The sequence below is a fragment of the Macrobrachium rosenbergii genome, chromosome 42 (assembly GCF_040412425.1).
Source record: "Macrobrachium rosenbergii isolate ZJJX-2024 chromosome 42, ASM4041242v1, whole genome shotgun sequence".
NCBI lineage: Eukaryota > Metazoa > Arthropoda > Malacostraca > Decapoda > Palaemonidae > Macrobrachium > Macrobrachium rosenbergii.
In genome coordinates, this window is record NC_089782.1 from 36,443,822 (window position 1) to 36,456,321 (window position 12,500).

The window sequence follows — 12,500 nt, forward strand, 5'->3', positions numbered from 1 at the left end:
TCTCTGTGTGGCTTTCGCTTTGAACCGTTCACTTTCGCATGTTTAGCTATCTTGTATATCCCTTAGCCTCTCATGCATATTTTTTAAGATATTCACTTTTACTTGGGTAACTTTCTTTTTCAATCCCCTATTTTCTTTGGTACCTTTCATTTTTATCCGCATGCTTTCTCTTGGTATCCTTCTTCTTTATCCCTTCACTTTCGTGTGTTTAACTTTCCTTTTATGTAACCCCTTTCTAATACCTTCACTTTCTCTTGGGTGACTTTCTCTCAGTTAACCTTCTTTGTTTTAACCCTTCTCATCAAAGATGCACTGATGCTAATTTCCATTAGCTGAATGTTTTCACTAGATCATTATTGTGACTCCCCGTAGCAGGGTTATTCCCATCAATGCACCTCATGCGGTGCACTGTAGGCACTACGTAAGGTTCTTTGCAGCGTGCCTTCGGTCCCTAGCTGCAACCTCTTTTCGTTCCTTTTACTGTACATCCTTTCATATTCTCTCTCCCATCTTATTTTCCTGCTCTCCTAACAGTTGATTCATAGTGCAACTGCTTAGAGATTTTCCTCCTGTTACGCCTTTAAAACCTTTTACTGTCTGTTTCCGTTTCAGCGCTGAATGACCTCATAGGTCTCAGTGCTTGGCCTTTAGCCTAAATTCTATATTCAATTCAATTATTGTTACTAAACGCCATCATAATTATAATTTTCCGCATCGCTTTCTCTCAGAAGCGATTGGTGATTTTATTTATGTATTAATCATACTTTTATTCTCCTCCGAAGACCAAACATTTGGTTTATCTGCCTACGTCTGAATTTTGGGAATACTTAGGAAGGCAGCGAGTTCCCTACTTTGAAAGTTTTGGCCTTGAAAAAGTGAATCAGCTAACGTAAGTGGCTTAGCAGTGAGTGCACTCAGGGCTTATTCTCCTGACCGGGGTTCGATACTTCTGGGGGATAAGGCAAATAGAATCTTTTATTCCCTTCAGTAAGAATTATATTCGAAAATTGTTCCCTTCGGTTATAATTATATTCAGTAAGAATTGTATTCGACAATTGTTCCCTTCAGTAAGAATTATATTCAGTAAGAGTTATATTCTAAAATTTCGGAAGACGGGAATTATATTCAGTAAGAATTATATTTGAAAATTGTTCCATTCATTAAGAATTATATTAATTAAGAATTATATTCGAAAATTGCCCCCTTCAATAAGGATTATATTCAATAAGAATTACATTCGAAAATTGTTCCCTTCAGTAAGAATGATATTCAACAAGAATTATGTTCGAAAATTATTCCCTTCAGTAAGTATATTCAGTAAGAATTATATTCGACAATTGTTCCCTTCATTAAGAATTATATTCAGTAAGAATTATATCCGAAAAATGTTCCCTTCAGTAAGAATTGAATTCAGTAAGAATTATATCGACAATTGTTTATATTCATTAAGAATTATATTCGAAAATTGTTCGGGAACGAATTATATTCAGTAAAATTATATTGTTGTTCCCTTCAGTTAGAATTATACTCAATAAGAATTATATTCGAAAAATGTTCCCTTCAATAAGAATTAAACTCGAAAATAGTTCCCTTCAATAAAAATTATATTCAGTAAGAATTATATTCGTTCCCTCAAAGAATTAAAAAATTATAAAAATGTTCCCTTCAGTAAGAATTATATTCAGAAAATTGTTTGTTTTCCTTCAGTAAGAATGTATTCAATAAGAATTATATGTTTTCTTCAGTAAGAATTATATTCAGTAAGAATTATATTCGAAAAATGTTCCCTTCAGTAAGAATTATATTCAGTAAGAATTATATTCGAAAATTGTTCCCTACATTAAGAATTCTATTCAGTAAGAATTATATTCGAAAAATGTTCCCTTCAGCAAGAACTTAATTCAGTAAGAATTATATTCGAAAAATGTTCCCTTCAGTTAGAATTGAATTCAGTAAGAATTGTATTCGACAATTGTTAGGAAGACGTGAAACTTACGGTGTTCAATGTACGGTCGTTGTATTTCCAGTGCCGGTACATATGGCCATTATATTTCATGTGTGGGCAATTTACTGCCGGCTTGTTCAAACACCGAAGGGATACCTCGTGAACGATGTTGACAATAACACCCAAGTAAACTATCTAAAAAAAAAAATTTGAATGAACGATATTAAAAGTGGCTTATGGACGATTGATCTTCAACATAACATTGGAATGAAGTGGTTTCAACTCGCATATGAACCCATAATCTTCAAAATAACATTTGAATAAACAGTATTATAAAGTTACTTATGATCCACTGAGCCTCCAAATAACATTTGAATGAACGATATTAAAAGTGGCTTAAGGATGATTGATCTTCAACATAACATTGGAATGAATAATGTTTCAACTCGTATATGAACTGCCATTCTTCAAAATAATACTTGAATGAACAATATTGTAAAGTTGGTTATGACCCACTAATCTTCGAAATAACATTTGAAAGAACAATAATACAAGTAGCTCATGAACGATTGATCTAGAAAATAACGCTGGAACGAACAGCATTCAAAAATAACACTACAACGAACAGCTTTTGAAAGATTTCTCTTGATTAATCTTCAAACCAACGCGTGACTCACGGTATGGCACTCCAGTTATCGGTGAAGGTGTATTTTGAATGTGTCAACAGAACCCCCTTGAACAAATGCTACTTCTTCAAAGAGGAATGGAACGGAATATAGAATTTGGGCCAAAGGCCAAGTGCTGGGAGCTACGAGGCCATTCACGATGAAAGGGAAATTGAGAGTTAGAATGGTTGTAAAGGTGTAACAGGAAGGAAACCTCGCAGTTGCACTGTGAAACAATTGCTAGGAGTGGGTGGAAAACGGGATGAAAGGAAGAGAATATGAACGGAGGTTCAGTAAAAGAAGTTAAAGGGGCGGCGACTAGGGGTCGAAGGAACGCTGCAAAGAACCTTAAGTAATGCCTTTATGTTTTTCCAGTTGTTTCCGTAGAGAATCTCTTCATCAATTCGTTGTATCTCTTATCTGACTCTCAGCATTATTTCAATCATTATTTTTGGAAAGGCAGCAGCAGTATTGCTGAAATTCTGAATCAGGTATGTATTTGAGGAGTCAGCACTTTGATTAATGAAAGACCATGGCTGGAAAGATAAAATTTATGCGTGAAATTAACAGACTTTTATGTGAAACAAAAAAAATAGTAAGGCATAAAAGGTGGAATGGTGGTTCATGGCTCATCGAAATGGTTTGCTCCTGTGGAGAGAATGCTAGAAAGTTGTCTAACAGTTCCAATCAGGTGTTTGAATGAATGCCGAAGGCGTGGGCGCTTTTGCACCGAATGAAATCAGAGATCATTCTATAAATTGCATGAGGGAACTCAAGGCAATAAATGTTGTACAGGAGTTCGACGTATTGTGAGCAAACTAAGAAAATCTGATATTCAATTACGCGACCACAGGTCTGAAAGAGAGCAGAGGGCGCGCAGTCAATAAGTGTCATACAAAAGCAAGGAATTGTCTATTATCGCCTGGCTAATTTCATTACATTCATGTTTGTGCGACGGCAAACGAAATTGGAATTCTCTAGACGTTAAATGATAAACATCACTGGCTTCATGTCGAACAAAAAAAAAAAAAAAAAAAAAAATCAGTGAAAAAGAAATAAAAAATTTATTCCAAAACCTTGTGTACCATTTCGCTCGTTGAATAATTTCTCTTGATATTCCAGTGAAGAGTGTCTTTGCCATCGCTATAAAAGAGAAACAGAAAACCGGCCGTTGTTAATGTCACATACACGTTGCAATTTTCATGGCGCTTAAAAAAAAGCCCGAGCGACAAGAGGCGCGGATATATCTCCGCCGAATCGCAAAAAATGACCCGTGACTTTTAACTTCGTGATGGTAATTTCATCAGGATTTCCCGTCTCATTAATACTGTAAAGCTTTGCGGATGACGCCCTGACAATTTTCCTCTCCGCTACATACATTTGCTATAACAGTTCTCGCTCGACGAACGAAAATGTTTCGACTTGAATGTAAAAGGAATTTTATTTCCAGTCGACTGTGAAGCCATTGTGAAGGGTTTTGTAGATCAGAATTTACCTGGGAATACGTTTCAGTATCAATTAGTTAATGGACTGTCTTTTCTTTTTTTTTTTTCCTTTCAAGAGCCAACCCTCGTGTCGGGGTGTGAACGGGGAAAGGAATGCCTTTCAACTTCAAGGAAAGGTAAATCCGTTCTGAAGTTATCAAACTCTGATGATAGATATTCCTTTAGGGTTTTAATGTTTACGTGTGTAGGCGGTGGGAGATTTTAGGAATATATATACACACACACACACACATATATATATATATATATATATATATATATATATATATATATATATATATATATATATATATATATATATATATATATATATATTCATTCTAAAATCCTCCGTCACTTACTCACGTAAATATTAGAACCCTAAAGATATATCTGCCTGGGTTTGATAACTTTGAAGTGGATTTATCTGTTCTTGAGGTTAAAAGCATTCCTATGCACGGCTGAATTGTTGAAAAGGCACACCCACACACACACATATATATATATATATGTATGTATAAGTATATGTGTATATATGTATACATATATATAGTTTGGTGTGAAAGTGAGTCTAAGCACATAGTGTCTGTTGTCTGCATCGCTCTATAACGAACTAAATGGTCGGCGTGATGAAATAAGCCAGAAAAAAGAGATTAGAAATAATTCTTAAGCAAAACGTTTTAGAACAAAGAGTGAATCGTGACTGGAGTGTGGAATTGGCTGATGCTCGCAGATCGTACAGTCCTAATTAGGGATAGTGAAGATAAACTGCGGAGATTAGTGAAAGCATGTGAGAGTGCCTGCAAGTGGATAAAGATGAGGAAAGTAAATGTGAACTTTGGTTAAGGTCGTGTGGATGAGTAGAAATCACGAATGTAGAACAGTCAGAGTGTGGAATTGGCTGATGCTCGCAGATCGTACAGTCCTAATTGGGGATAGTGAAGATAAACTGCGGAGATTAGTGAAAGCATGTGAGAGTTCCTGCAAGTGGATAAAGATGAGGAAAGTAAATGTGAACTTTGGTTAAGGTCATGTGGATGAGTAGAAATCACGAATATAGAACAGTGAATGGTTGAAGAATGGAGCTTGTTGATTCATATATTTGCTCATGAGTAAACATGGCGACTGACTGTAAGACGAGCGAAAAGGCGAATTAAAGAATATGTGAAATAAGGAAGATAACTGGGTGTCTGCAAAAAGGTGGGAGGCAAGGTGGAAATGTACGAAGAGACAGTTGAGCCAGTTCTCCTTTATGGAAGTTAGGTGCGTGGATGCTGAATGCCATTGAAAGAAGCCAGTCTGAAGCTGTTTAGAGAAATAGGTTGTGTACTATATGTGATGTAGGAATTGAAAGCTGGGGAAATGTAGATATTCGTAATAGTTGGTTATAAGGTTATGTGATAAGCTGATCTGAGTGTTTCGAGACTGAAAGGAATGTATAATTCTGAAGCATTAAGAGAAAGGAGGAGAAGCAGACTTAGACAGTACTGAATAAATGGAGTGAAAGGGATATCAAAAAGATGGTTTTTGATATCCAGGAAGCTTTGTAGCACAAGGAAGATATTGGTTCGTTACGAAGTATATGTCAGCTGTTTGATATTGTGGTGACGAGAAATCTGCATGTTGTACTTGCACTGGGAGTTCATTGACCAACCAGCATTTAAAATTTGAATGTGCCAGTGGCTATTGTGTTATTTATTCTTTAGAACCTCTCCTTGTAAGTGGAAACATCTTAGCAATATGTATATTTTATATATGTATATTTATATATACATGCATATAATTCTTTATAACCACAATGCCCTCTTAACTTCTCGATTTCTTCACACTTTGGAAATTCTTGTCACTACTAAGCCTAGATCCAAATGAAGAAAGAAATGAAGATATTCTGATGCCCGGCCGAGATTCGAACTTGCGTCCGGGGTATCAGAAAAAGGTAACTATATATATATATGTATGTGTGTGCGTGTGTGTTGTGTGTATTTGTATGTGGGTGAGTCGCTTACATATAAAAGATAAACTGTTATAGTAGCAATCGATTTTATTTTATACTCCCACTGCGCTGGAAATTTTTCATACTTCATTTTTAATTATTCCCTTGAGCGGATATCAATCACCTTTTAATGACGGAGTCTCTGCCCTAATAGAAATTCAGTATTTTTTTCACTGAAGAGGATTATAAGCCTCGGGAAATAATTAAGAATTATTCAGTATTCCGGTCATTAGAAAAATATTTTTTATATAGAAGACATATCTAGACATTTTCATTAGAGGAAATTTTTTTATACTCTCTCTCTCTCTCTCTCTCTCTCTCTCTCTCTCTCTCTCTCTCTCTCTCTCTCTCTCTCAGCATTTCGGTCATTAGATATATAAAATTTTTTTATACAAAGTAATATCAATTCACTCTACCTCAGGCATATATGTTACATATTCCTCTCGACTCAGGACTCGGCTCTGGTTGGTGTGTCTCTCTCTCTCTCTCTCTATTACTCTATATATATATATATATATATATATATATATATATATATATATATATATATATATATATATATATATATATATATATATTATATATAAAATAGATAGATAGATACGTGTATATGTATGTGTGTGCATTTATATATTTAAATATATATATATATATATATATATATATATATATATATATATATATATATATATATATATATATATATATATATATATATATATATATAGATATGTGTATGTGTGTGTATAGATGAACTCAGTTAAACCTGTTTATGTATCTGTCTAATAAAATTGAATGAGATAGCTAAAATATTCAATGTTCGTCAGTGTATGAACAATGAAGGAGTCTTGTAAATAAGCTAACGTATTTCTAACTGTCCTGTCCGCTTTGTTCACACGATTTATTAATACGATTCAATTTGATATTCAGTCAATCTCGGCCGTTCCACGTGGATCTTTTTTTCTTCCCAGATACAAAAAGAAAATAAAAAAAAACTAAAAATTAATTTTAGAGAAAGAAGAAAATGTTCAGTTCTATCCCAGTCACACTAATCAGTTCAAGTCTAGATACTTCCTATTCGACCTATGTGATTATTGTACTGTGTAAGTGTATAGAAATTAATAAAAATACTGGCCTACACAGCTGTTATACAAAAAAAATCACTTAGTTTTTATTTATTGAAAGATACTCAGTCTGTTTCCTGTTGCCTACACGATGGTATTAGAGTTGCATTTCATCGGTGATACATTAAATCATTTTTCTAGAATGGTATACTTTCACTACTTGGATGATTTTTCAAATTTCACTTCCCGGATGTTACTTGGGTACTGTTTTCCAGGAGTATGTATAAAGATACATATTCCTGGACAGTTTTAGAGTCACGTATTAGGTCATACTAGCAATTTCATCCATGTATAAAGATACATACTCCTGGACAGTTTTAGAGTCACGCATTAGGTCATACTAGCAATTTCATCCAACGATGATATTCGCAGTGTCATGAAATGATAACATGTAGGCTCAATTCTCGAGTGACACTTAAGGTATACCACTTCAAAGATAATACTTGAAGTCTCATCCTACGATAGCCTCGAGTGATACTTACTGATCCACTTTAATGATACTTGAACTTTCATATGTACAATGATCTCGATCTCCACGGGTCCAAGTATCATTCCCTGATGATCCTTAGAATTCTCGTCTCAAGTGTTATCCTCAGTTCATCGTTTCTCAAGTGGCACTCACGTCCTCAGATCATTGTTTCTGAAAAGTGGCACTTACGTCCTCAGTTCATTATCTCTCAGGTGACACTTAGTTCATTATTTCTCAATTGGCACTTAGTTCATTATTTCTCATGTGGCACTTGCGTCCTCAATTCATTATCTCTCAAGTGGCACTTAGTTCATTATTTCTCAAGTGGCACTTACGTCCTCAGTTCGTTATTTCCCAAGTGGCACCTACGTTCTCAGATCATTATTTCTCAAGTGGCACTTACGTCCTCAATTCATTATCTCTCAAGTGGCACTTAGTTCATTATTTCTCAGTTGGCAGTTAATTCATTATTTCTCGAGTGACACTTACGTCCTCAGTTCGTTATTTCCCAAGTGGCACTTACGTCTTCAGTTCATTATCTCTCAAGTGGCACTTTGTTAATTTCTCAAGTGGCACTTACGTCCTCAGTTCATTATTTCTCAAGCAGCACTTGCGTCCTCAGTTCATTATTTCCCAAGTGGCACTCACGCCCTCGGTTCATGATCTCTCAAGTGGCACTTACGTCCTCAGTTTCCACTTCTGACACTTGGAACTAAGTGCTAAATTAATTACTAATTAGATTAAACGCAACGCCTCGAATAAAAAGAGTTGCAGCAAATCCGCCATATTTTGAAAAGCCAGAGCTAAAACTCCGCAGGGGTTTGACCTCATCGAATCACCACCCAATTATTTTCGGTTTTTGAGGCGGAAAAATCCCGGGTTCGACTGATGACGAGTCGGTTCCCATCACGGAAGGAGATGAATCCGGAGAAGAGGGATGCTGTGTCGTTTGAAGAACGGGGGATAACATTTCCTGTATATATGTATGTATATATATATATATATATATATATATATATATATATATATATATATATATATATATATTGTAATGGAATTTTAGTCTGTATTAAAAATATTCAGATAACTACCTGTACCTTTCCATTAATTTGATTTTCAGTTATGCCTGAAAATTCCACCATTTTTTATATTTCTTTCCACTTTTACCATTTTTATATCATAAACCGTATAATCACCCGTAGAACTTCCACTTGCTCAACGCAAGCTTACTTTTCCACCAAATCCGTTACTATCTTGCCTTCTTTTGTCTTTTACATCAAGTATGTCATTCTTTAGTCCAATTTCAACCTTTTGCATGTAACTTGTCACTCTCTTTTTTTTTCTCTCACGCCTTTTCGCAAAAATATCTCACCCATTTTCTCTTTTATCCCTTATGCTTCAAACTGCCACTTTTCCTTTGTGGTCGTATGTCTATCTTTTAACATCCTACCTGGGCCCCTTTTGCCTTTTCTGTGACTTTTACCCCCAAACATGTCACTTTCTTATCTTCTCACACTCCTTTTGCACCTAACCTGTCTCATCCCTTGATCTTCTCTCGCACCTTTTACACCAAACTTGTCACTTCCCTCTATTCTCCCACTCTTTTTACACCTAACCTCTCTTACTCTTTTTTTTTCTCACCTTGTACACCAAACATGTCACTTGTGTTCTCTCATGCCTTTTACATCAACCTTGTTATTCTGTCGTCTTCATTATTCATCCTTTTACTCATAACCTGTCCCTCTTGTAATGTCCTAACTTTTTTTAAGGATATCCTGTCAATGTCTCATCTCATCTGCTGTAAGTGTTGCATTGATTGCATAGACTGTGCAATGCTGTAGATACATAATAACATTTTTTTTTAATTTCCATTAAAATTCTCCTTCATTCCTTATATATTAAAGCTCTTTTGGCTAGATGAAAACTAGCGATGTGAATTGAGGCTGGTGAAAGAACCGTGAGGAAGTTATTACTTTTTGAATGATGGTCATATGTTGATTGTGTTGCAAATATAGTGCATAATATAATCCTATTGTGAATTACCCAAATTGCCTCCATATTGGATTGTGTCTATTTTTAAAGTGCAATAGAGACTCAAGCAATAAATTTCTATTGTTTTGACAATTTAGCACTTGGTTAATTGGTTGGCGTATTTGATGAATGTCCATCGTTATTTATAATTTACCAATTGGTTAATTGGTTGTTGTATTTATTCACTGGGTTTCTAATTGGCAAGGCATGCGTACTGTTAATCGTCTCGTTGTTTTAGACTGAAATAAATGAATGCATATTTTTCTAGTTAACCAGTTTGAGGGAATAAAATTGATCAGTCAAATACAATGATATCAAATCTCGTGGTTTTAGAATTGGAGTGAGTGAATGAATGTTTTTCTTATCAGTCAGTTTGAGGGAATAAAATTGATCAGACAAATATAGTTTTATCAAATCTTTTTGGTTTAGAATTGAAATAAGTGGATGGATATGTTTCTAGTTAATTAGTTTGAAGGAATAACAATTGATCAGTCAAATGCAATGATATCAAATCTCATGGTTTTGGAATTGAAATAAGTGAATGAATATATTTCTTATCAATCAGTTTGAAGGAATGAAATTGATCAGTCAGATACTGATATCAAATCTCGTTGATTTAGAATTGAAACAAGTAAATGAATATATTTCTAGTCAACCAGTTTGAGGAAATAACAATTGATCAGTCAAATACAGTTATATCAAACCTCATTGTTTTAGAATAGAAATAAGCCAATGAATTTTATTTTTAGTCAGTCTGTTTGAGAGCTTAAAATTGATCAAAGAAACACAACGATATGAAATCTCGTTGATTCAGAACTGAAATAAATGAATGAATATATGTCTAGTTAATAAGCTTGAGGGAACAACAATTGACCAATCAAATGCAACGATATCGAATAATACCTGAATCTTATTCCCCCAATCAGTTGCACATTGCATCCCGACATCCGATTGCGAAATTATTTCTTGTTTACTCGATTGCTTGTCTCTTCAGGGCCCTAACAAGAAACAAATGAACGCTGACGAGAGCAAATAAGAGCAAATACAATGCAGGCAGGCATGTAGGCAAGCAAGCAGGGCGGGCATGAAGTGGAATTCGACGCTTCCGCATTTTCGCTAATGCATCAAGCCCACCTAATTGGAGCTTAGGTAAAGGTGAGTTTATAGAGCATTCCTCGCCTCCGGACTTGAAAAGTTTTGCAGTGTGATTTGGCGAGTTTCAGATTCGCTGGAAATTGGTCGTTTTTATTTTTTTTTTTTTTTTTTGTTGTTGTTGTTTCCCGGGGGCCTGTTAGTGTCATCAGTGCTCCCAGGCGGCTCACTAAATTTCCGCAGCGTCCTTCGGCACCTAGCTGTTGTGGGGTGGGGGGGCGGTTTAGTCATCAGTGCACCCCAGGCGGCTCACTGTAGGTATTACTTAAGGTTCTTTGCAGCGTCCCTATGCCACGGTTTAGTGTCATCAGTGCACACCAGGCGGCGCACTGTAGGTATTACTTAAGGTTTTTTGCAGTGCCCCTATGCCACTTAGCTGCAACATCTTTCATTCCTTTTACTGTACCTCCGTTCATAATCATTCTTTTCCACCCTCTCCTAATAGTCGTTTCAAAGTGGAGCTGCTAGGTTTTTCTCCCATTACACCTGTCAAACTTTTTACTCTCAATTTCCGTTTCAGCGCTGAATGACCTCGTAGGTCCCAGCGCTTCGCCTTAGGCCTATATTGTGTATTCCATAAGCTGTTAAACAGTACATTACGCGGCTACTGAAACCAACTAGTTTAAAACTCTATAGCATTTTAGTAAGCATAGATAAAACACGGGAGTTTTCAATAACCACAAAAGACAAATTAACTAATAGACTATTTTGAGGACTTTTGCTCGTCTCAGCAGTTTTCAAAATTACTAAAAATTGACTTAATGGATTTTTTTATTCGCATGTTTCCAGGAAGATGTGTAATGTATCATAAAACTAACAAGTTTAATATTTAATCGTAGACTGTATACATAAAATTACAATGAGCATTACCAAAAAAAGTGGATTCATCGTTGATCAAATACAGAAGATTTAACATTTTTCTTCTTCAGATTAAGCCAAAGAAATGCCTTTGAAAACTGCTTTTGAGTCATGTTTGAGAAGGAACGCGGTTTTTTCATTTTCGAATTTCGGATGCTACCGTGGACAAAAAGTCTCAAGAAATGGATTTGATTATGCTTTAATGTATAATACTAATATCAGAGATTGAAATAAGTTCACAGTATATACGTGTATATTTATGCATGTACATATATACATATAAATTATATATATACATATATTTATATATACATATAAATTATATATATATATATATATTTATATAAATACATGAATGAATGTATAATTATAGTATATATACATAAACATATAACTATATATACAAATATATATATGTAAATATATATATATATATATATATATATATATATATGTATATGTGTGTGTGTGTGTGTGTGTTTGTGTGTTTCTAAGATCTTAAATTTATCAGTCGGACAATCACGATAAAATTATGAAATTCATTAAAAACAGCATTAATAATAATAATAATAATAATAATAATAACGAGGAAATACAGAAATAAATACTAACCATTGCTCACTTGAAGCACAGCCATCATCCATGTTAACGCAACAGTGCTTCTCCAGACGAACATCCCTGCAATGGAACAATAAGAGTGCTTCATTAAAGATATGACCTGGAAACAAGGCGCATTTATATAAATATATATATATATATATATATATATATATATATAT

General features: G+C 34.7%; 1 protein-coding gene across 1 annotated transcript in view; it reads right to left on the reverse strand.

Annotated features, from left to right (window-relative positions):
- Window positions 1-12,500, reverse strand: part of LOC136828262 (zwei Ig domain protein zig-8-like) — an 83,724-nt gene that overhangs the window by 21,561 nt on the left and 49,663 nt on the right. Inside the window, exon 2 of the mRNA XM_067086124.1 lies at window positions 12,334-12,399. Within this exon, the coding sequence (XP_066942225.1) occupies window positions 12,334-12,397 (64 nt within the window). The 5' untranslated portion in view covers window positions 12,398-12,399. The remainder of the gene's footprint in view (window positions 1-12,333; window positions 12,400-12,500) is intronic.